Here is a 22,297-nt window from a genome sequence, read left to right on the forward strand (position 1 = left end):
GATAATATGAGTATCAATAACAGCACTGAATCATCACAATGTTGTTTACGAAGAATGCGATTTGCACACACCTACCTCATAAAAGTCCCACGGTCGTTGCGCTACATCCAGTGACGAGACACGTTTCGTAAGCTGAAGGCAGGCAAACGGCTCAATGATTAAAGCAGGTCTTTTTAATGCTCGTCTATGTCAATGGAGCTTTAGTCGGTACCCTCAATGAGTGTCGCCAGACTTGGCCGGTGCTTTTCCTGCCCTGTACCGGGTGTCATGTACTACACGCGGTTCTGAGACATAGCAAACTAGAAGAGAATAACTGAGCAGCAGCCATGGCTACCCTCGCTGGGAACGGAGCGGGTTTGACCTTTGAAAGTAGCTCCGGCTTCATGTGAGTCTGGGTCTGACAACTGTCGCCGCGCACCGATTGACAAGAAACATGAGCTGCTACGTCGAGTCTTTGGTTACTTGCATAACCGAAGCCTCCCCACGGTGTACTCACACCAATGCACACTTCCAGCGGCACATCAAATGCAAGAACGCTGAGTCGGTACTTGAGGGAATCATGGAGGTTGGGAACAGCCTTGACATGTTGGTTTCAATATGTATTATCGTTTGAAAACGAGACATCAACCATCCTTGATAGTATAGTGGCTAGTATACGCGCCTGTCATTAGGCTCGCGCGGGACCCGAGTTCAATCCTCGGTCAGGGAGCATTTTTCGTTTTTTTGCTCCCGTCCCAGCCCCGTGATGGTTCACAGGGATTATCGTCAGCAAGCTTTTGAGGGGCCACGGAGGGTAGTGTAATCGGCTGAGGTCCGGTCTGTTGGCGCCTGTGAACCTTCCAGGCCGTCATTCTCACGCGCATACCGTATGTGCACACCGAGCTCCATGTACAAATTGCCCGGGACACGAGAGTACTGAATGGTCATTGTGTGTTATCTAGTAATAGTACACAGCCTACTTGGCCCTTCAAGTTTTAATCTCACGACCTCCTACTATCCGTCCTCTCAACATGCGCAACAGCACCCTTCTCCAGCTCCAGCTCCACATCCCCCTTCCCCTCCCCAACCCGCACACCCACAACCTCCTCCCCCGTAAACAACGCATCAATCTCCTCCAAACTCTTCCTCGCCGTATCCGGATAATACAACCACAACAACGGCGCCCACAACGCATTCAAACACGCAAACAAGATATACGTCTTCCATTGGATTCGGGAAATTAGGATGGGTGTGATTTCGACGATGAGGAAGTTGCAGATCCAGTTGCAGCCTGTTGCGAGGGCTGAGCCGCGGGCGCGGAGGCGGAGGGGGAGGAGTTCGGGGCCGTAGAGCCAGGGGGTGCCGAGGTAGCAGGTTCCGAAGATGGCGATGTAGGTGAAGAAGAACAAGACGGATGCTTTCGCAGCCGTTGCGTTACCAGTCGAGAGGAGGATCGCGATGAGGACCATCGAGATCGATTGCACGATCGACGCAATGATAAACGGCTTCGGTCTCCCCCACTTATCCAAGAAAATCAAGGGATAAGCAGAGAACAAAAAGAAGACCAACCCAATCAACCCACCAACGAGGAGAGACGACTCCCTCGACAACCCAACCGTCTGCTCAAGCAACACAGGGATATAATACACCAAGGCATTACACCCACTCAACTGCTGAAAAATATTAATCCCGCAGGCCAACAACACACGTTTCCGATTCTGCTGTTTATTGTTTTCCCAGCATTCTGCCCACCTCACCGGACCGCCACGGCCTTCAGCTGTGAGCGCGGTAGTGATTTCGCGCATACGCATCTGCACGACTTCGTCCCCAACCTCGGTCCCCTTCGGCTCAAGTTGCGCCAAAACCCACGCCGCCTCGTCCTCCCTCCCATGCGCCGCCAACCACCTCGGACTCTCCGGCAAAAACCACAACAAACAAATCGTAACACCCGCAAACAACAACTGGAGCCCAATCGGAACACGCCACGCTATCCCGCCCTCCGTGAACGAAAACCCGTAGTCGATCCAGTAGGAGATGAAGATACCGAAACCGATCATGGAGCCTTGGAAGGAGACGAGGCGGCCGCGGTTTGAGGGTTTGACCATTTCGGCGTTGTACATTGGGATTGTGGCTGCGTTTATGCCGTTGCCGAAGCCGGTTACTGTGCGTGCGACGATCATCTGTGCTGTTCCACTATTGGTTGTCGTTAGCATCTCCATCTACACCAAGTCAGGGTGTAGAAAAAGGGACACGTACAAGGTAGAAGTCTGCAACGTGGCCCCAACAACCATGATACTCAACCCAACCAACGCCGCCCTCCTCCTCCCCATGACCTCGCCATAAAACGCAGTAAACAACGCGCCCAACAAACATCCAATATCATAAATCGCGACGATCGTCCCAGTCAACTCTGCATTTGGGTAATTAAACACCTTCAAGAAATGGGAGCCTGTGAGGAGACCGGAGAGGACACCTTGGTCGTAGCCGAGGAGGAGGAAGGCGGAGGAGGAGGCGATTGTGATTGTGGTGATTAGGGCTGAGCCGCGGACGCCGAAGAAGTAGGGTTTGAAGGGGTGTTGCTGGTGGAGGGACATTTTGGTGGTGGAGTCCTTTGGATGAAAAGGTGGGGAGGGAGGGAGGAGGGTTATATAGAGACCCAGGACTCGGGGACGGCGGGGTATCTTAGCTCACCCCACGCTGCCCTCCACAATCTGGAGAAGCGTCGAGTAGCGCTACATATCCCTCGGAGTTCTTCTCCGTCTCCACAACAGCTGATCTCGAGCTCATCCCATCGACTCTCCGCGGAGCTCGAGCGCCGGTCTTATACGCGGTACACGAAGTCGTTGATCCCTTCCTTCCTCGTTGCAGCCATGACTGGGTGGAGTCCCTAGCCTATGTTTAACCAGCCCAAAGGTGGAGCCCCGTGGGACGTTTTTCATTTCGTGGGATCTGTCGCTCAGGAAGGAAGGTCTCGCCTAGCGCGCTCCGACCGGGTAAACCGTTTAGTCAGGTACGGCGGGTCGGAAGCGGAAGTGACGGACGTATTTTGTTCCGCGGAATGAAAAGCCGTTGACGCCGCGGCCGCTTGCAATTGGGGTCGGATGAACCACGACGTCAAGGGTCCTTGTACTTAACCTCCCCCTCCTTCCCCATCAAACACACACACACACACAAACACCAACATGTCCTCATCCCTCTTCGACCTCACCAACAAAACCGCAATCATCACCGGGGGCGCCCGCGGCCTCGGCTTCGCAATGTCCAAAGCCCTCGCCGCCCACGGCGCAAAAATCGCTCTCTTCGACATCCTCTCCCCCGTCTCAGACCTCTCCGCTCTCCGTGCCGAAGGCGTCGACGTCGATTACTGGAAAGTCGACGTCACCTCGAAAGAGGACTTGGAGAAAGCCGTCGATGAGGTAAAGGCAAAGTGGGGAACTGTCGATATCGTTGTCTGCGCCGCCGGCGTCGCACGCGACTCCCCATTCCTGGAAACGAGCATCGAAACCTTCGAATTCCAGCACAAAATAAACACGCTCGGATCCTACCTCACCGCACAAGTCGCCGCATCCAGAATGGACTCCACGCGCGGTGGCTCAATCATCTTCATCGCAACCCTGACCTCGCACCAAGCTGCCCCAGCTCAACGTATTTCAGCCTACGCCGCATCCAAAGGCGCGATCCGCTCGCTCGTGCCGCATTTGGCTATGGAACTTGCGCCGCTGAACATTAGAGTTAATTCCATTTCGCCGGGGTATATGATGACGGATATGGTCAAGGGGTTGGAGAAGAAGAGTGTGGAGGAAGGGAAAGGGAGTTTGGTCGAGACTTTTGGGAAGGAGGGAATGTTGGGGCGGATGGGCAGGGAAGAGGAGGTTGGAGGACCGGTTGTGTTTTTGGCTAGTGGGGCTGGGGGGTATGTTACTGGACAGGATATTTTGGTTGATGGGGGAGTTAGTAAGTGGTGATCACTCTTGTCTATATTCCTATCCATCGTCGTCGTCACCTTCCTTCCCTGAACTCACACCCGGACGGGGAATTCCCCACGCGCGCGCGCATCCGCACACGGACCACCGACTTGAGCTTCCGCGGATAATATTCTCCGGCCGACATAACCGCCGCCCGCGACCGTACCCTGATCGTCACGTCTATGGGGCGCTATTGCTATACGCGATGGACCCGGGGGGGGAGAGGAGCTGTGGTTAAAGACTCGACGACATCGCACTCCAGGATCAATATCGAACTTCAAGGACAGGGAACAACATGGTTTTCACACTCTCCTGGGGAATCCTCGCAACTGGCCAAATCGCAACCCTCTTCTCAAAAGACCTCCTCATCTCCCCCTCCACGCGTTCCGTCTCGGACGTCACGCACAGGATCCACGCCGTCGCGTCTTCTTCCTCCGTCGAGCGTGCGCAGGAGTTCATCGATGCTATCACGGTGGGGAATGAGGATGAGAAGACGCGGTCAAGAACCGAAGACGTGGAGAAGAAGAGGGGGGAGATCAAGGCGTACGGGAGTTACGACGAGCTTGTGAACGATGAGGAGGTGCAGGCGATCTACGTCGCCACTCCGCATTCGTTTCACTACGAACACGCCCTCCTCGCCCTCCGTGCCAAAAAACACGTACTCTGCGAAAAACCCTTCACGATAAACGCATGCCAATCAAAACACCTGATGTCCGTAGCGAAAGCCAACGGCGTGTTTCTGATGGAGGCAATGTGGACGAGGTTTTTCCCGTTGGTGAGGGAGTTGGAGAGGATGTTGCATGAGGAGAAGGTGTTGGGTAGGATCATTGACGTTCACGCGGATTTTGGGTTGGAGTTTCCCGGGATTGAGGATAGTCACCGTCTGCTGAATCCGATGTTGGGAGGGGGCGCACTTTTGGATCTTGGGATTTATGCGTTGACGTGGGCGTTGTTGGCGGCACACCGCGCTCCTGAGAACTTGGATGAGGATGGCAACCCGGTGAGACCGAGGGTTACGGCGTCTATGCTCAAGGCGAGGACGGGGGTCGATGCACACACGACCATCGCACTCGACTACGACAAATCCGAAATCGCGGCTTTGGTCACCACAAATATGCGCGTCCGATCCCTCCCAGACAGCACAGCCCGTATCTCGGGTGAAAAGGGCTACATCACAATCGGATGGGCTCCATTCCGCCCCGAATCATTCACGTTACACCTCCTCGCTCCTCCCGCGACCACCGGGGCTTCAGGTCACCAATACGTCGGGACAGAGTATCTCCCGCCCAAGAAGATCGAGTTCGAGATCCCTGGGCACGGAATGTTTTGGGAGGCGGATGAGGTTGCGAGGTGTGTGAGGGATGGGAAGGGGGAGAGTAGTGTCATGGGTTGGGAGGAGACGATTATGGTTATGGAGATCATGGACGAGGCGAGGAGGCAGGGTAACTTCAAATATCCGGAGGAACTGGAGGCGGTTGAGGAGGGGTGCGGATTTTAAAGTTGGAGTTTAATTCAAAGAAGGCTAAAGGTTAATTGATTTCACATGCTTGGTGAGGTAGTTCCCCCGCACGACCGACAAGACCGAATCGCTCCTTCGGAAGAGACTGGACCCCATATAACAAACCACCATCCCCAGATCACCTACCAAGTAAACAAAACAGCATACACCCCAGATCACCGTCAACATGCTCGTCGTCCAAGAACTCGCCCACCACCCTCTCATCTCCCACTTCCTCCGCTACACCTCCACCACCATGGGCCGCGACAAAATCTACCGCATCATCCAATACTTTGCCCGGTTCTACGCGTACTACCTCCTTCGCCAGGGTGCGCCCAAGGATACGATCGTGCCATGGAATAGCTTGAAGAATAATTTGGCGTTGGGGAGGAAGTTGATGAGGGTGGGGAAGAATGTTGAGCATGTCAGGGCTGCGGCACAGGCTGTTGAGGGGCTGGGCAAGGGAGGGGGAGATGTTGTGGGCAAGGCGTTGCAGGTTGGGAGGCAGGTTGGGTATGCTGGATACTTGACCTTTGATATCATGCAATACGTAAGTCTGGGAAAGAGGGGGGATGAGGATTGAAGGCTAACTGAGAGACAACAGCTCCACGGCGCAGGTTTCATCCAACACCCAAACATCAAACGCATCGCCGACAACGCCTACAAATGCTGGCTTACAGGCCTCGCCTTTAACATCATCCACGGCCTCTACAAACTACGACAAATCTCCACCCAGCGCGCCGCGCTCACTCTCTCCACCACAGCCGCGGAAGAGGAGAAGACCGATGTGAAGAAGCTGGACAGGGAGAGCAATGCGGCGAGTTATCAGTTGTTGCAGGACTTGTTGGATGTTACAATTCCGGGGAGTGGGTTGGGGTTGTTGCCGCTTGATGATGGGGTTGTGGGTGTTGCGGGTGTTGTATCGAGTATTTTGGGGGCGAAGACGCAGTGGAAGAAGACTGCGTGAACGAAGCCGTAAGCTGAGTTCTGAGGGGAAGCCAAGCGTATATACGACAACGAAGGAGGAGACGTGGGTAATGGGTGTACGATATGAATAGGATGGCGTGAGTTTTGTGTTGTATGTGATGCCTTTGAATTGCGGGACGATAGCTGTTTTGGGTGCGTGATACAAACGAGTTTATCCCTATTGAATGCCTTCCTCCTAAAGCATATGTTTCATTGCTATTGTGTCTTGTTAGTACTCAAAATGTGTATGCAAACGAGCCATGGACGTTGGCAATTGCGCTCCCGACAAGTAGGCTCAGTGCAGCTTGGCCAAAATCAATACTGAACATGGAGTAAGCATAGTCACAGACATCGGGAAGTCACGAAAGTCAAGGGATCTTACGTCCGTGAATGCTTGTCTTAAGGCGATAGTTGAAGGTTCGCCACGTGATATCTCGACAGATACCCTTGCAAGAAGCTGCGATGTATAGGGGATTAGGATTTGCTTGATACTAAGGGTTCGATATCGATATGTCGAGGGAACACTTGCCGGTACGGTGTGGCACATATTTCAATGCTCCGATCCCTCTAAGCTCTTCCAGAGGGCCTTTGTCAGATCATGGAGAGAGAGAGGTACGGACAGGCAACTCTCATACTCATACTCAAGCTCGGCTTCATTCACCGTGATGCCAGTGTTTATGTTCACAGAATTCGAATGCTGAGTCTCATGAGTCAAGTCTCCCCAGATAGCTTACGAGGCCGGGATGCGTCAATTGGGACCCAAGAGAAAGGAATAAAGCCAGATTCCATGTCATTTGATCCCCCAACTGCACAAGGTCTTTGAGGATATTGGCAACCTCACAAGATTAACCAATTCAGACCGACCCAAGGCCCAATCACCTCACCGCCGTCCTCGGCTCTGCACTTCGGCTCGCCATGGCGTCCAAGATGACAGCCCCTACGCGAGACAAACCCAACATATCCGACGCAGAGATGCTCATCCCTCATCTCAATTTCGTCTCTCGAACTGCTCATCGCAACCCCCTCGGGTCGGAAGGCTCGCTTGGAAATGAAGCTGTGTGGTGGGTGGCGTGTAACGTAGACATCGAGAAATTACGAAGGGGGAGTACATATCAAATCTGCTATCCGTTATCCACCTTTCAATACGTATACGAGTTTTCGGCGACTGGGTTGCTGAGCCTTGTTTGACAAGTGTATGATACAGGTATCATATCGATATCGCCGGCTTATCTGTCTACATACCCGCAGGCTACGATAGCAATCGCGAATTGATTCCCGTCGTCCGCGGACCTTCCATGAACCCATCCCTCGATCGAGCCTTGTCTCGTCGTAGACTCGAAAGGAGCCCGGGGGGGGGGGAGGGCGCAGAAACTGCAGCAGGCTGCACGCTTCCTCGACCCAACCCAAAAATTCCCCAACGTATTGGCCACACTCCCCTTAACCTGCGTGGATCCCTGCAGCGAATGGCTGAGCCTTCGTTCGTTATCTTATGTAGTACCTTAAAGTTTGATTCGACAATTCCGGGTTGCTCCGATCTCTCCATGGTGCTCGTTCAGTGAGGCAGTGTTGGTTGTGTGGGAAGCGGTGGGAGTTCTCGTGGATGAGATGAGATGCTCATCCCGTGCGTAAGCTTCTTCGTGAGATGGACTCCGTGTGGGGGCTTAGTATCCTAGTCAATTGCAATGAACATCCGTCCCTCTATCTCGTCGTCCAACTGGGAGTCCGATTGTGCATGCTCATGACCGACATCGTCCTATCTCACACAAGCGCGCACTGCCAAACAACCACCAGCTAAAAATCTAAAAGTCGAGAACACCAGAGCAACAGAGATAGAGGAAAAAGAGGAGGGGCAGCAGTTTCATCTCCAATACGGCTCGACGACTGATAAAACCCTGCACAAGCGGCAACCCTAACAACACCTTTTTTCATAAGAGGTCTGCTTTTCCCCACTCTCGGTGTATCGATCTGCAAGCACCCGGTTGTCGTCACTTTGAACTTCCTTTACGTGGTCGTCGTTGATCCTACTTCACATCCTTTCCTTTTCGTCAACCGCAATCAAGAGAACAGCTTCATAGCATCGCCTCGACATCGACAGCGACAACGACAATAATCCGCCATGTCTTATCCCTACATCGGCACACCCGAGTACACCGGTACCGGCCCCAACGGCGGTGATTCACTCACGACAAACTTGAACCAATGGTACGACCGCGGAGACATGGCCTACATCCTCGTATCAACAGCCATGGTCTGGTTCATGATTCCCGGTATCGGATTTTTCTATTCTGGATTGGCGCGGAGAAAGAGTGCGTTGAGTTTGATTTGGCTGTGTATCATGAGTTGCGCAGTCGTTAGTTTTCAAGTACGTCCATCCCCCCTCTACCATCTAAACGAGGATCAAAAGGCTGACGATTGGGATAGTGGTATTTCTGGGGATATTCGCTAGCATTCTCACCGACGGGGACTTCGGGGTTCATCGGTGACCTCCACCACTTCGCATTCCAAAACGTCCTCGCGACACCCTCCCCCGGCTCAGCCCTCATCCCAACCCTCATCTACGCCAACTTCCAACTCATGTTCGCCGGCGTCACCGTCGCCCTCGTTATCGGCGCCGCAGCCGAACGTGGTCGTATGTGGCCAGCGATGGTGTTTTGTTTTATTTGGACGACAATCGTGTACTGTCCCGTCGCATACTGGATCTGGAATCCGAATGGGTGGGCGTTCAAGTGGGGTGTGCTCGATTATGCGGGTGGTGGGCCTGTTGAGGTTGGTTCGGGTATGGGTGCGTTGGCGTATTCCTGGGTTTTGGGGAAGAGACGTGGGAGTACTCATGCGAACTTGAATTACCGTCCGCATAACGTTACGTACGTTGTTTTGGGTACCGCGTTCCTCTGGTTCGGATGGTTTGGGTTTAACGGTGGTTCCGCGTTCGGAGCAAACTTGCGTGCGGCCATGGCTTGCACGATTACGAATTTGGCTGGAGCGTGTGGTGGTATCACATGGGTTCTTCTCGATTATAGGTTGGAGAGGAAGTGGTCCGTCGTTGGGTTCTGTTCGGGTGTGGTTGCGGGTTTGGTTGCGTCCACTCCGGCGTCTGGATTCGTTACTGTGCACGCGGGTGTGATTATCGGTGTCGTCAGTGGTGCGGCGTGTAATTACGCTACCAAGCTCAAGTACTTGATGAGAATCGATGATGCGCTCGATGTGTTCGCCGAACACGGCATGGGTGGAATCGTTGGTAACATTTTGGTTGCGCTCTTCGCTACTGATTATGACACCGCTCTTGACGGTATTCTTGCTGGTGATGCCGCGATTGCTGGTGGATGGTTTAACCACAACTACCGCCAGCTAGGGTTGCAGATTGCGTATACTTTGGTGGTCGCGGCATACGTCTTCATCGTCACCTCTTTGATCCTCTTCATCATGGACCGCTTCGTCCCGTCCCTCTCTCTTCGGGCGTCTGAGGAAGCTGAGATTAAGGGTATCGACGAAGACCAGATCGGTGAGTTCGCGTACGATTACGTCGAGGTGAGGAGAGATTACATGACCTGGGGTGATCCCGTCGCTCAATCCACCGTTGAGGGACAGGAGGCGCCCGAGGGTACCGCTGGCCTCGGAAACGTTACTGGACCAAATGGTCTCGTTAGCGGTAAGCTCGTCAAGTTTAACCAGCCTTACCAGGGCGATAACGGCGATTCGGGTGCCTCGGTGGATGGAGGCTCTGGTGCTTCGCAGCCGCCTGGTGCGCGTGATCCGGCGTTGAACGCAACGGGGTCTGGAAGTGGGTCTGCTGCACCGACGGGTCCTGCGCCTGGGTATGTGAGCAGACAACCTAGTCTGAGGACTAGAGAGGATGATATTGAGATGGAGGTAATCGATGGAGAGGGAACGGGGGATTTGGAGCAGGGTCATGGCGAGGGACATCATCACCCCGGGTTTAGCCGTCAAGTCGGTGAGAGTGCGAGGCATGGTGGATCTTCGGGTGCTTTTGCCTGATTGAGGTGAATCTTTCTTGCGTTCTTTCTTTTGCTGTTTAGCTTTCTTCTTGCGTTTCGTGATGCGAACGTTCTGAGTGTATTCGTTATTTGGACGATTTGGATGAGGTGGGCAGGCATATGATGGACATGGTAGGGTAGCATATGTCATGATGGACGAAGCAGAAGTTTCGGACAAGCAAGTTATTATTGGCAGTGTATGTTAGAGAATAGTATATGTCCGAGTCGGTAGTGGTTCAGTTGTACCATTGACATCGACTGGTTCTTTCCTGTAAGACAGTAATGAATTCAACACACAAAACGAACTCTGTTTGTTACGAACTCGGTATACATCGAAAACTCTATCATCCACGTATGTATTTTGTCGCGGTCGGGCCTGAGTCGCTGATCATGATTAGAGTGTTCTGGACTGACCCGCTCTTACATAACACCACCAAAAGAAAAAAGGGGGTGGTAGCATTTATCCAGCATATACTCCCTATCCTCCTTGCAATTGGATTAACTCAACGCTCGTTCATCGCTTGCTATTGAGAGATAAGGAATCATGGGTGGGTGTATGTCAAGATCGGCAGATACGGTACAGGATGGACAAGGACACGATACACGAGGGCGACGAGAGAGTATGAGGCGAGGGAGTGAGAGATCCGTGAGGCGGAATCCGCAGGAGCCGCCGATTGGAGGTATGCCCTTCCCCTTCCCCTCGTCCTCAATCCTGAGGATGAGTTGTGCTCGAGCTCGTCGCTAACCGCTCGACCTCTCTCACAGGCAACCGCCCCTACCACCCCCATCCAAACAAATCCTGGACCTCGCCCCTCCCCCTTCCCCTCCCCGACCTCCTCCTCCAACGCCTCGCATTCTGGGAAACAGCCCCAACCTACGAAGGCCGCGAACACATCTGGCGCCTGTTACGAACCGTCGTCGAGGATAGTGGGTTAACGTTGACCGAGAAACAGGGCTTGTTGGATGCGGAGGGAATGGTGCTCCCGACGGGGGACCTGTTGGACGGGGCATATGATCGGACGGGAGTAAGGTATCAGGTTCCGGTGTATTGTTTGGCAGAGCCGACGAATTTGGTTGTTGAGGTGGTACGAGCAGCGCCACCGGTGGCATCATCACCGACACAAACACAAGCGTCATCACAAACCTCGGCGGGGACATCGCCGTCTCCACCCCCCTCACCCACGAAACCAATCCCAACCCCAACCCCAGCCCTAGCCTCAACCCTCCTCGCCTCCGCTACAGTAATCACGACCCCCGCCCCTACCACCCCCACAACCACGACTTCCACACCCACCATAACCCTCACGATCCGCTTCTCAAACTCCCTCGGCGACACGACCCTCACCAATATCCCCGAGACTTACACAGCTGCACAAATCGCCGAAGCGGCTTTGCAACAACAAGGGTTGGAGGGGAGGGTTGGTGCGATTTTGTGTTTGGGGAGACGGATGGAGGGGGGCAGGGGGGTTAGGGAGCAGGGGTGGAGGGAGGGGGTTGTTGTGCAGGTTATGGTTGTTTAAGAAGCTCGGAAGGGACGGTGAGAGCAGAGAACGTCGAGGCTATGCTCGCGAAGAACTTCACGGAGGAGGAAAGAGCAGGGACTCTTTTGATGAAGCGGGATTTAGCGGGCGTTTCGTTTATGGGTATATACCAATTGGACATTTTCGTTCGTACACAGCCAATCGTGCACCAACGCGGCAGGGCTGCGATTCGGCAGGCCAAGCGAAGGCTGCAGGGTACCCGTCGCGTCTGCGCCTGATTAAACTCTCGAGACGCCCACCGCGGACAGTTACGAGGAAGGAATAGCAGGATGGATCAGGATTCTGATGGGCGTATGGGTCGTGAATATGAGGGGTTCAATTCTATCCCGCTGGAGGATTTGAGTCCGCCTTCCACCGGTGTCAACACACCGAATGCACCGGTATCACGAGAGCCAGAGCAAGACACGAGTTCGGAGGACCCTGTTACGTTACGTACACCCTCAGGCCGACAACGCTCCATCTCCCACTCCCTCCACCAAGACCCCTCAACACCACGCCAACAAACCCAACGCCGCCGCGTCTATTCCTCCGCCGCTGCCGCATGGCAACGCTCTTCCCAGGGTTACAACCAACTCCAAGACTCGGATCCCTCTGTCTTGGGGGTTGACCGGACTTTTGATTCGGAGGGGGGTGTGGTTAGGCTTGAGGGAGAGAGTTTGAGGGAGGGGTTGGTTGAGGCGTTGGGGACGGCGAGGAGGAGGGGGAGTTGGCTGCCGCCGCCGACGGGGGAGGGGCAGTTGGTTGGAAGGAGGCCTATGATACTCAGGGGGCTGAGTGGGGCCAGTGCGGTTAGTAGTGGAAGTGGGCAGAGTGTGGGTGGGAGTGTTGGCGGTGGAGACTTGGGTATGGGTGTGGGAGGTGGAGGGATGAATAGTCCGCTTGATGAGGTGGAGATGGCAATGGGGGCTATGGGTGGGGACTTCCAAGGGGAAGAGGAGAGTGATACGGTGAGATTAACGGTGGACTTATCGCCTATCTCTGGTGCTGGGGCTCCGCAGGGGCTAGCTACGCCTCAACAGGATCTTCTCAGTGCTTCGCCGACGCGTGGACGACTGGGGTACCGCTTCCCATCTACGTTGGGAAACGACCTATTTCTCGAGACTGGGCTGGCACATCGCCTGAGTCGGTCGGGGAGTAGGAGTACATCACAACGCAGTGACGGACGGTCGAGTCCGGGTCCTGTGAGGCAGAGGGTGTTGAGCGAAGTGCATAGGATCTCGAGTCGTGTGGTGAATATCACGAATGACCAGGGTGTTGCGGAGGTTTCGGCTGCTGCTGCCGCGGCGGCGGAGATGGAGAGTATCCCGCTTAGTCCGATGGTTCCGCCTGCTACGGCTACGACGAATGGGACCCTGGAAAGCACAGGAGGTGAAAGGGATGGGTTCGATGAGGGGTTGTTTGATATTTATGAGCAGAAGGCTGCGCAGGGTGCTGTGGATGAGGGCGAAGCTGAGGAAAGTAAGTTACGTGGCAAAAGTCTCGGGATTTTCGGGCCGGACAGTTCGGTGAGGAATTGGTTGTGCAACATCCTCCTCAACCCCATCACGGAACCGTTTTTGTTTTGCGTAATTGTGTGTCATACGGTCTTGCTTATCATCAAGTCCTCGCTACGACAACATTATACTGGAGATGGAGACCGATTGAGGTGGGGACAGGGACCGCAGAAATGGCTCGATTTTGCGTTTTTGGGGATTTTTGGGTTGTATACGTTGGAGTGTGTCGCCCGGATCGTGGTGAGTGGGGTTTTCATCAATCCTCCCTCTCTCGAGAATCCGGATAAGCCGCATGGGTTGGAGAGTTTGGCGCAGAAGGTTAGGGTTATGGCGAATGTTGCGCCGAGTCGGTCGAGGAGTATGTCGCGAAGTCCGGCACGACCACCACGGAGTCCGATTGGGATGCCGAGGAGTCCGATGAGGGCACGCGCTGTGGTTAGGACGAATACGAGCTATGCTGAGCATGTTAATCCCACGGGAGGGTGTTTCAAGACGTTGAGAGAGTTGAAGAAAGCTCAGTTGGCACGACGAGCATATTTGCGACATTCATTCAATCGATTGGATTTCGTTGCTGTTGTCGCGTACTGGATTGGGTTCTTGCTGTCTGTGACGGCAGTGAGCTCGGAGCATCATATCTACGTGTTCAAGATGTTGAGTTGTCTCCGGATTCTGAAGTTGTTGAATATCACGCAGGGAACGATGACGATCCTCCAATCCCTCAAGAAAGCTGCGCCGTTACTGGTTAATGTCGCGTTTCTTGTTGGATTCTTTTGGTTGATTTTCGGGATCGTTGGGGTACAGAGTTTCAAGGGGTCGTTTCGGAGGCAGTGTGTGTATCCGTGGACGAATGATTCTGGTTTTCAGCAGTATGAGACGGGGCAGTATTGTGGTGGGCATTTCAATTTGAGTTCGCCGACAAATCGGACGTCGTATCTGGATCGGCAGAATAATACGGATGGACATGGTCCGCCGAAGGGGTACCTGTGTCCAGCGCCGGCGGTTTGTGTGGAGAGCGATGATGCGGTGATCCCGACTGTGTCGTTCGATAATATCTTTCAGTCTATGGAGCTCGTGTTCGTGGTTATCAGTATGAACACGTGGTCGGATTTGATGTATTACTCGATGAACTCGGATTATCTCGTTTCTGCTGTCTTCTTCATCGCCGGGATTGTCATCTTGACGTTTTGGTTGATGAACTTGGTTATTGCGGTTATCACGACCTCGTTCCAGCTCATCAGGGAGGAAGGACAGAGAGCGTCTGCGTTTACGAATAATGCTGAGCCGGTGAATATGGAGGATCCGCTGATTGGGCAGCAACAGCGTCCGTCGAGGTTCAGGACGGCGTTTCAGTACAGCGAGCCATTTTGGCTGTTGTTGATCGCTATTGATATCGTCTTTCAGGCGACGCGGACGTCGGATATGTCTGATGGGCACGCGAAGATGTTGCGGATCGTGCAGTCAGTGTTAACAGTGATCTTTGCGATTGAAATTGTGTTGAGGTTCATTGTGACACTACCCAACTGGCGACAGTTCTTCAGGCACCGCAGGAATAACTTTGATGCGTTCTTGGCGGCAGTGACTATTGTCATTCTGTTTCCGCCTATCTACGGGTCAAAGGCGTATGACTGGCTTTCGGTGTTTCAATTGGCAAGGAGTTACAGGATTGTCTTGGGTATTCCGGTCAGTCGGGACCTTCTGGTCAATGCCCTGGGTAACGCATCTGGTTTGATCAACTTGATCTTCTTCTTGCTGTTGATGACACTCTTGGCGTCTCTATTCGCGATCCAGCTCGTTCGAGGAGATATGCCTCCGGCCGACGATGGGCCTGATGGAAACCCTATTGACTTTGCTACGATGTGGAATGCCTTTTTGGGTATGTATCAGATCGTGAGTACGGAAAACTGGACCCAGATTCTCTATGCTGCAACGCAGTCACAAGTGCAATACGGTGTGGCATGGATCAGTGCTGCGTTCTTCATCGCTTGGTTCATCTTCGGCAGCAGCATCATCCTGAACATGTTCATTGCTGCTTTGCAGGAGAACTTCCACGTATCTGAAGAGGAAAAGCGTCGATACCAAATCAGTGCGTTTATTGAGAAGTCAATCCCGGCATTGTTGAAGGGCAATGTAGACCAAGGTAATTTCACGTTGGCGTCGCTGTTCAAACGTCGTCATGTACCCGGGGATGCAAGACCAGAGGCATTCAATATGCTCATGAAGGAAGCTGTTGTCAAGGACTTCTTGGATGATACGAATGTCAGGACACCGGGCATTTCACGATCTACGACCATGCGGGAAAGACCTGCGCCAGAGTGGTACGAGCGTTTGTCAAAGTGGTTCAAGCGATCTAGGGGAGAGCCAGCTAAGCGCAATCCTTTCTATCAGCAAAAGAACAAGAGTCAGACCTTCAAGCTGACGAATCCTCAAACCATGGCGCAGGACGCCGTGCTTGCGAACACTCATCGGCGACTAGAGGAGAACGCTTGGCTTCAGTCTAATCCTGACTTCGACGTCGCTCTTTGGATCCTTCCAAGCAACCACCCGATTAGGCATTTCTGTCAATCCTTGGTTGCTCCTGCCGTCAATCATCGGCATGGAGATTCCTTGCCTCAGAACCCTGTTGCGTGGTACATGTTCTCGGCTTTTGTGTATGCTGCTATTGTGGCCATGGTTGTGATTGCTTGTGTGACCACGCCTCTCTATCAAAAGTTATATAAGCAAACCCATGGCAGTACCAGATACACGTGGTACACGTTGTCGGACATGGCATTCGCTGGCGTATTTTCCATCGAAGCGGCAATCAAAATCATCGCGGATGGTTTCTGGTTGACGCCCAATGGTTATTTCAGAAGCACATGGAACAAGATCGACCTTTTCGTCTTGTGTACTATCTGGATCAACGTCGCTGCCACGCTTACAGGCAAAGGAGAGTTGTCGCGTGCGTTCCGCGCATTCAAGGCTTTGCGTGCTTTACGTTTGGTGAACGTCTCTGACACTGCTCGGGAGATTTTTCACCATGTCATGTTCTCAGGTTTCTGGGGTATGGTTGGTGTTTCCGTTGTCTCTCTTGGTCTACTGATCCCGTTCGCTATCTGGGGTGTCAACATCTTTTCCGGGTTGTTGTATTCGTGCAACGATGGAAGCGCAGACAAGTTTGGTTGTGTTGCTGAGTATGTTTCTTCTCCGTACACTTGGGACCTTTGGGCGCCCAGGGTCTGGGCAAACCCCTACGTCTGGAGCTTTGACAGTTTCGGTGCTTCGCTGTTGATCTTGTTCGAGATTGTCTCGCTTGAAGGCTGGATCAATGTCATGCAGTCAGCGATGCAAATTGTTGGCAACGGTAAGGCACCGGCGACCAATGCCTCGTCATACAACGCGATCTTCTTTGTTGCATTCAACTTGTTGGGCGCTGTGTTCATTTTGACCTTGTTCATCTCGGTGATCTTGAAGAATTACGCAGAAAGATCCGGTGTTGCCTACCTTACTGCCGATCAGAGGTCATGGCTCGAGCTACGAAAAATTCTCCGGCAAACACAGCCTTCGAAACGACCGGCTGAGAGTCCTACGGAATCGTGGAAGGCTTGGTGTTACGCGAGGGCCGTGTCGAAGCATGGTTATTGGACGCGAATCATGACGCTGGTTTACATTGCGCACACAGTTTTGTTGATGACCGAACATTATCCGGCTCCAGATCGTTACGATACAATCCGAAACGCCATCTTCACCGTCTTCATCGCCGTGTACCTGTGCAACATCGCATTCAGGATAATTGGTTTGAGGTGGGCTAACTACCGCCGGAACTACTGGAATCTGTATGATCTCGTCATCACTTTCGGTACCGCCGTTACCACGCTCTCGCAATTCTTTGTCAGTAACAGCAAACATGGCACGCTCTTGCAATTTCAGAAGCTGTTCTTGGTCGGCGTGTGTCTCAACTTGATCCCGAAGTCTGATAATTTGGACCAGCTGTTCAAGATGGCTGCGGCAAGTTTGCCTACCATCGGAAACCTTATTGCAACGTGGTGCGTTCTATTTGTTGCGTATGCCATTGCTTTTACGCAGATCTTTGGACTCACTCGTATTGGTCCTAATGGTTCTGACAATATCAACTTCCGAACAGTGCCGAAGGCCTTGATCCTCCTGTTCCGCATGTCGACTGGAGAAGGATGGAACTCGATTATGCACGACTACGCTGTCTCATACCCAAACTGCATTCTGGTTTTCAACGACTTCGCGAATACTGATTGCGGTTCCAAGCCTTGGGCTTACGCATTGTTCATCTCGTGGAACATCATCTCCATGTATATCTTTGTCAACATGTTTGTCGTTTTGGTCGTTGATAACTTCTCTTATGTGTATCAGCGATCAGGAAAGATCAGTCTGGTCTCTCGCGATGAGCTGCGAAGATACAAGGATGCGTGGAGGCGCTTTGACAAGAAAGCGACTGGCTATATTCAGGCGGAGGACCTGTCAAAGTTCCTGAGATCCTTGTCCGGCGTATTTGACACGCACATCTACGAGGATGAATTCAGCGTGCAGAGTATGCTGGCAAGGGAGGACGATACCCCGGTCACCCGACCAAGGCCAATGGATGACTACGATGCCGATATGATGTCTGAGCGAATCACTGCGTTGCCTATTGAGAAGATCCAGAGGCGGAGGAGGATCTTCAATATGCTTTACGCTGAGGCCCTGATCACAGCGAAGCCAGGTAAAGGCATCGGCTTTACGGCCATGCTCGTCATGCTTGCTCATTACAAGGTTGTGAACGACGAGAAGAGTCTCAGTCTCGAAGACTACCTCAAGAGACGTGCCAAGATGCAGAAAGTGGAGGAGCAGATGAAGAAGGATATTGTTAGGGGTTTCTTCCAGACATTGTACTGGAAGAAATGGAAGAAGGCACAGTTGCATCCTGAACCGGAGCAGGCTTCGATTTCCGTACCGCAGATTTTCGTTAACCCCGCTGGAACGGAGTCTAAGCATAACCTCTTGCCTGCCTTAGACACGGGAGGTCTTTTAGGCTTAGGCGTGGCTTTGCACAGGCCACCTAGCCCAAATAATCTGTCGCCGGATAACATATCACCGTCATCAGGCATATTCAATCCTGACAGGTGGACAGCATACGGAGGTCAGCTTGCGTCGCCGGAGAGCTACGTGGGGGCTAACCCCTTCTCGAGTCCGGACGACGCAGAGGAAGAACGACAGGAAGAGAGACGACGAAGTGCGGTAAATGCGGCGGAGAACATTATGGACGCTTTGCAGGGAACTACTTGGGGAGAAACAATAGCTAATATCTCGAGGCCAAGCAGTGCTGCGTCATCGAGAAAGACCGGGGATTCACGGGGATCACATCGATCATGATTTAGGCGTTTCTAGCATACCATATACAATATACCATATACAATATACCATATACAACATATCATACTCCCACGCTGCGCCCGCCCTGCACCGCCACACCTCTCCAGTTAAAATCATCCGCGACCGCGCATCCTCACACAACCTCCAGGTCCACATCTTATCTCGAGCCTGTACGACATTCTCTACTCAGACTCGCCATTTTGTTGGTCCGAGATTAAGAATTTATTTCCAAGCATTCTTTTCGCTAGCACGGCGTCCGCGGCTTCGGTCGCATAGGTGGATCCGAGTTAGATAGTAGAGCGTGCGACATGCTTTTTGCCCGTTGTTTATGGATGGAATTGGAGGATAGGAGAGCAATTGAAGTCTATTTCCTGATTTGTCAACCTTCGCCATCGATGTCTACTTCCCAACCGCCTTCAAATGGATACTCTTCGGCCTCGTAAACGAGTCAAAGCCCTTCAAACTCAACGTCCACCCTCTCCCACTCTCCTTAACACCCGTCCACGCCAACGCTGGGTCGGGGAAGTCACTCCTATTCACAAACACCGTACCAGCCTCAACCTCATCCGCCAACGCTTCGCCTGCTTCAGTGTTTCCTGTCCAGATGGATGCGGTAAGGCCGAAAATGGAGTCGTTCATGAGGGAAATTGCTTCGGCGTCGGAGGAGACGCGTTGGATACAGAGGACTGGGCCGAAGGTTTCTTCAGTCATGACGCGCATGGAGTGATCCACGTCTACCAGGATCTGGGGTGCGACGAAGCTTGAACCCTCCTTTGCGGCAGGGAACAATGATTCATCGATCAAGGCCTTAGCACCGTGAGCGAGTGCGTCGTTGATGTGCTTCCGGATCGTGGCGGCAGAACGCAGACTCACGACAGGCCCGAGCATAGTTTCCGCGTTCATCGGGTCGCCGAGCTTGTAGCCCTTGACTTCCTCCACACATTTCTGGACGAATTCATCGTAAACACTTTCGTGCACGTAGACACGCTCGATGGAGCAACATGATTGACCAGAGTTGAAGAGTGCGCCGTCGACGATCTCGGGAGCAGTGTAAGCTACATCCGCGTCGGCGCGGACATACGCAGGGTCTTTCCCGCCGAGCTCGAGGCCGGGGGAGATGAAGCCCTGGGGACGAGCGGCAGCGGCGATGTTGATTGCGCGGCCACCTGCGACGGAGCCGGTAAAGCAGACATGTGCAATCTCAGGGCGTTTGACGAGGTTCTCGACGGTACCTAAATCACCTGCTTGAATCACGGCGAATGCAGCTTTGGGAAGTCCGGCCTCGTGGTATGCTGCGGCCATACGCTCGGCGCAGAGAGGGGTTTGTGGAGAGGGCTTGAAAACAATAGTATTACCCGCCAACAGTGCAGGGAGGACAGCATTGATGGCGATGAGGTAGGGGTAGTTCCATGCTGAGATGACGAGGATCGGACCGAGAGGTTCGCGGCGGAGGTAACGGCGGATGTTGGGGGTGTTCGGGGAGAACTTCTCCACGTCGATATCGGCGAGTTCTTTCTCTGCCAGGGAGATCATGTATCGACCTCGCATAATCATGGTCTTAATTTCGGAGGGCGTATAGCGGATTGGGCGGCCCATTTGCTGGGTGAGTTCGCGGGCGGCATCTTCGGCGTCACGCTCGAAGATCTCGAGGAATTTCTCAGCGATTGCGATACGCTCCTTCAATGGGGTCTTCTTGTAGGCTTTGAAGGCTTCGACTGATTCCTTGAGGATCTTGTCAATTTCCGAAGGAGAAGTTGCCTCGCGGGTGACGACGGGCGATTGATCGATGGGGGAGAGGGTAATGATCTTACTGTAAGTCGTTGGTTAGCTGAGTAGATTCCTACTCGGCATTTCACGAAAGACTTACCTGCTGTTTGAGTCTGCCATTGCGGTCTGTCCTTTGCTGTCCTTACTGTGTGTATTCGGTGGAGTTTGAACCCTGGAGTTCAGCTGCACGCTGCCGATAGCCGGTCACGGGCCGTGACGTCGGACGCGTCATTTGAGCGAAGCGGCAATCCGTGTTCCAGCTTGAAATTTGGTTTTGTTTTTTCTCGTGGTAGGCTGAATGCTCTGTTCGTTTTCGTCTCGTAGCCCTGCTCTCTGTGCTCGCGGTTCTTGACCATGGCCGGCCGCGGCGATTCAAATTCACCCACGCTTCCCAGCTGCCTCGGTACGAACGACAACCACCACCATCCCTTCATCGACCACCTCCGTTCTCTCAGCATACACCCCTTCGAGAGAATCTCTATCATCTTTAACCTCCTTTCTCTTCTCTTTGCTTAACGTTTTGCTTCGCATTCACTCACTTCGCACAGCTTCTCACGTACAACGAGCATTTATCCCTTCATCAACCATGTCAAGCCTCGGTATGCTCACCCTTTTCCGTTCTCGCTCTCAGCGGTCGAGCTTGAGCTCGAATGTGACACGTTCGACTGCTGCGTTGTATCATACACGCAATGAGTCTTCGACGACGATCAAACTCACCAAGTCGAAGTCGAAGATGGGGTTGAAAGCCTTAACCTCGCTGTTTAAGAAAAAGAAGACGACTAGTGATGACATGAGTGTCCACGGTATGGCAACGATAGCAAACCCGCTTTACGTCCGTCCTTCGTCGCGTGTTTCGGTTGATTCTTACTGCTCTAACCAATCCCTCTCGCTTTCCCCTGTCCATTCGCCCGACTCCTTCCTCCCTCCGTCGTACGCATACTCGAACTCATCTCACAGTTCCCGACTTTCGCAGTCTACCCGTTCGATCCCTACCGCTCAGAGTGTGTTGAGGCAACAAAGTGAGTTGTATGCGGAGCAATTCAGCATGGTGATGCACAAAATTGGGGTTTATGTCCAACGTGGAGTTTTCGAGGGTTGTGTCATTATGGATAGAGATTACGCATTCCCCACTGGCGAGAGGTGGGAAAGTCGACTTATCAAGGACTTGACCTCGTTGATGCAAGCAAAAGGGTGTGTGTTTGGTGTTCGGTGGTCGCTCTTTCAGGAGGCAGAGACTAACGCGTGCACACAGTTTCTCGAATGTCCGTGTTTGGAAGTCGGCGAAGCGCTTCCGTGACTTTAGAGCTGTTGCTTGGAGGATTTCGTTACCTGATGTTGAGGTTGATGAGATGGATGATCAGAGCGTGTATACTGCCACTGGGAGTGTTAGGTGGAGTATGGATAGTATGAGGAGTGTTAGGAGGAAGACAAGCAGGTGGGGGTTTTGAAGGGAAAGCTAGGATAGGAGTGGTCCTTCGACGCACGCCCTTATGGGTGCTGAACGAAGTCTTTTATGTGGACGTTTATGATGGGTTTCTGTTTGGTTTGTATTTTTCGTTTGCGAGGGCGTCGTTGACATTTACAGAAGTCGCCTCGGCGCCCATCTGAGCCTCTCGCCAGCGCCTCTTCGTTACCTCTTGTTGTGTCTGGGAGTTTGTTTGTCTCTTTCTTTTGGGCACGAAGGTGTAAGGTTGTCAATGTCAAGGCTCCGTTATTTCGCTCGTCCAAAGCG

The 22,297-nt window shown here is 53.0% G+C and overlaps 10 protein-coding genes and 1 non-coding gene across 11 annotated transcripts; 8 read left to right on the forward strand and 3 right to left on the reverse strand.

Moving 5' to 3' along the window:
* The first annotated feature begins 630 nt into the window (after nucleotides 1–630).
* Nucleotides 631–709, forward strand: SAICODRAFT_t4. Its single transcript has one exon. It is a non-coding gene; the product is annotated as a tRNA-Asp (tRNA).
* A 152-nt stretch (nucleotides 710–861) lies between these two features.
* SAICODRAFT_74124 (general substrate transporter) lies at nucleotides 862–2,653 on the reverse strand. The gene is made up of 2 exons (XM_019170918.1): nucleotides 2,236–2,653; nucleotides 862–2,172 (listed from the first exon to the last, which is right to left on the reverse strand). Exons 1-2 carry the CDS (start codon nucleotides 2,571–2,573, stop codon nucleotides 981–983), a joined length of 1,530 nt encoding a protein of 509 aa, XP_019027065.1. The 5' UTR covers nucleotides 2,574–2,653; the 3' UTR covers nucleotides 862–980.
* Nucleotides 2,654–3,031: 378 nt separating this feature from the next.
* SAICODRAFT_98786 (putative short chain type dehydrogenase) lies at nucleotides 3,032–4,007 on the forward strand. The gene is made up of 2 exons (XM_019172166.1): nucleotides 3,032–3,773; nucleotides 3,852–4,007. Exons 1-2 carry the CDS (start codon nucleotides 3,162–3,164, stop codon nucleotides 3,942–3,944), a joined length of 705 nt encoding a protein of 234 aa, XP_019027066.1. The 5' UTR covers nucleotides 3,032–3,161; the 3' UTR covers nucleotides 3,945–4,007.
* A 146-nt stretch (nucleotides 4,008–4,153) lies between these two features.
* SAICODRAFT_86412 (NAD(P)-binding protein) lies at nucleotides 4,154–5,442 on the forward strand (the record flags this gene model as incomplete). The annotated part of the gene is made up of 2 exons (XM_019171431.1): nucleotides 4,154–4,416; nucleotides 4,471–5,442. Exons 1-2 carry the CDS (start codon nucleotides 4,240–4,242, stop codon nucleotides 5,440–5,442), a joined length of 1,149 nt encoding a protein of 382 aa, XP_019027067.1. The 5' UTR covers nucleotides 4,154–4,239.
* Nucleotides 5,443–5,581: 139 nt separating this feature from the next.
* Nucleotides 5,582–6,506, forward strand: SAICODRAFT_16014 (peroxisomal biogenesis factor 11). Its single transcript, XM_019165594.1, has 2 exons — nucleotides 5,582–5,992; nucleotides 6,047–6,506. The coding sequence occupies exons 1-2, from the start codon at nucleotides 5,630–5,632 to the stop codon at nucleotides 6,407–6,409; spliced, it is 726 nt and encodes a 241-aa protein (XP_019027068.1). The 5' UTR covers nucleotides 5,582–5,629; the 3' UTR covers nucleotides 6,410–6,506.
* A 2,018-nt stretch (nucleotides 6,507–8,524) lies between these two features.
* Nucleotides 8,525–10,404, forward strand: SAICODRAFT_32451 (ammonium transporter; the record flags this gene model as incomplete). The annotated part of the gene is made up of 2 exons (XM_019168209.1): nucleotides 8,525–8,770; nucleotides 8,830–10,404. The coding sequence occupies 2 exons, from the start codon at nucleotides 8,525–8,527 to the stop codon at nucleotides 10,402–10,404; spliced, it is 1,821 nt and encodes a 606-aa protein (XP_019027069.1).
* A 249-nt stretch (nucleotides 10,405–10,653) lies between these two features.
* On the forward strand, nucleotides 10,654–12,095 carry SAICODRAFT_98857 (uncharacterized protein). The gene is made up of 3 exons (XM_019172169.1): nucleotides 10,654–10,755; nucleotides 10,802–11,083; nucleotides 11,169–12,095. Exons 2-3 carry the CDS (start codon nucleotides 10,948–10,950, stop codon nucleotides 11,921–11,923), a joined length of 891 nt encoding a protein of 296 aa, XP_019027070.1. The 5' UTR covers nucleotides 10,654–10,755; nucleotides 10,802–10,947; the 3' UTR covers nucleotides 11,924–12,095.
* Nucleotides 12,096–12,858: 763 nt separating this feature from the next.
* Nucleotides 12,859–18,393, forward strand: SAICODRAFT_47407 (uncharacterized protein; the record flags this gene model as incomplete). The annotated part of the gene is made up of 1 exon (XM_019168893.1): nucleotides 12,859–18,393. A coding segment is annotated over one exon (5,535 nt), but the record flags the coding sequence as incomplete, so codon positions are not given.
* Nucleotides 18,394–18,758: 365 nt separating this feature from the next.
* On the reverse strand, nucleotides 18,759–19,075 carry SAICODRAFT_98967 (uncharacterized protein). The gene has a single exon (XM_019172173.1). It carries the CDS (start codon nucleotides 18,952–18,954, stop codon nucleotides 18,793–18,795), a length of 162 nt encoding a protein of 53 aa, XP_019027072.1. The 5' UTR covers nucleotides 18,955–19,075; the 3' UTR covers nucleotides 18,759–18,792.
* Nucleotides 19,076–19,197: 122 nt separating this feature from the next.
* Nucleotides 19,198–20,685, reverse strand: SAICODRAFT_22399 (aldehyde dehydrogenase; the record flags this gene model as incomplete). Its single annotated transcript, XM_019166563.1, has 2 exons — nucleotides 19,198–20,608; nucleotides 20,666–20,685. 2 exons carry the CDS (start codon nucleotides 20,683–20,685, stop codon nucleotides 19,198–19,200), a joined length of 1,431 nt encoding a protein of 476 aa, XP_019027073.1.
* Nucleotides 20,686–20,982: 297 nt separating this feature from the next.
* SAICODRAFT_28302 (uncharacterized protein) lies at nucleotides 20,983–22,218 on the forward strand. The gene is made up of 2 exons (XM_019167110.1): nucleotides 20,983–21,756; nucleotides 21,818–22,218. The coding sequence occupies exons 1-2, from the start codon at nucleotides 21,152–21,154 to the stop codon at nucleotides 22,011–22,013; spliced, it is 801 nt and encodes a 266-aa protein (XP_019027074.1). The 5' UTR covers nucleotides 20,983–21,151; the 3' UTR covers nucleotides 22,014–22,218.
* The last annotated feature ends 79 nt before the right edge of the window (nucleotides 22,219–22,297 follow it).

The sequence above is a fragment of the Saitoella complicata genome (assembly GCF_001661265.1).
Source record: "Saitoella complicata NRRL Y-17804 unplaced genomic scaffold SAICOscaffold_1, whole genome shotgun sequence".
Classification (NCBI taxonomy): domain Eukaryota; kingdom Fungi; phylum Ascomycota; class Saitoellomycetes; order Saitoellales; family Saitoellaceae; genus Saitoella; species Saitoella complicata.

Bases quoted from the DNA above. Each gene is read 5' to 3' on its own strand.
- SAICODRAFT_98857 (XM_019172169.1), top strand. From the start codon at position 10,948: ATGGGTGGGTGTATGTCAAGATCGGCAGATACGGTACAGGATGGACAA. The intron at 11,084-11,168 runs GTATGCCCTTCC...CCTCTCTCACAG, and splicing joins GCAGGAGCCGCCGATTGGAG to GCAACCGCCCCTACCACCCC.
- SAICODRAFT_28302 (XM_019167110.1), top strand. From the start codon at position 21,152: ATGTCAAGCCTCGGTATGCTCACCCTTTTCCGTTCTCGCTCTCAGCGG. The intron at 21,757-21,817 runs GTGTGTGTTTGG...GCGTGCACACAG, and splicing joins TCGTTGATGCAAGCAAAAGG to TTTCTCGAATGTCCGTGTTT.
- SAICODRAFT_98786 (XM_019172166.1), top strand. From the start codon at position 3,162: ATGTCCTCATCCCTCTTCGACCTCACCAACAAAACCGCAATCATCACC. The intron at 3,774-3,851 runs GTGGAGGAAGGG...AGGGAAGAGGAG, and splicing joins AGGGGTTGGAGAAGAAGAGT to GTTGGAGGACCGGTTGTGTT.
- SAICODRAFT_98967 (XM_019172173.1), bottom strand. From the start codon at position 18,954: ATGTGGACCTGGAGGTTGTGTGAGGATGCGCGGTCGCGGATGATTTTA.
- SAICODRAFT_16014 (XM_019165594.1), top strand. From the start codon at position 5,630: ATGCTCGTCGTCCAAGAACTCGCCCACCACCCTCTCATCTCCCACTTC. The intron at 5,993-6,046 runs GTAAGTCTGGGA...GAGAGACAACAG, and splicing joins CCTTTGATATCATGCAATAC to CTCCACGGCGCAGGTTTCAT.
- SAICODRAFT_74124 (XM_019170918.1), bottom strand. From the start codon at position 2,573: ATGTCCCTCCACCAGCAACACCCCTTCAAACCCTACTTCTTCGGCGTC. The intron at 2,173-2,235 runs GTACGTGTCCCT...GACAACCAATAG, and splicing joins ACGTTGCAGACTTCTACCTT to TGGAACAGCACAGATGATCG.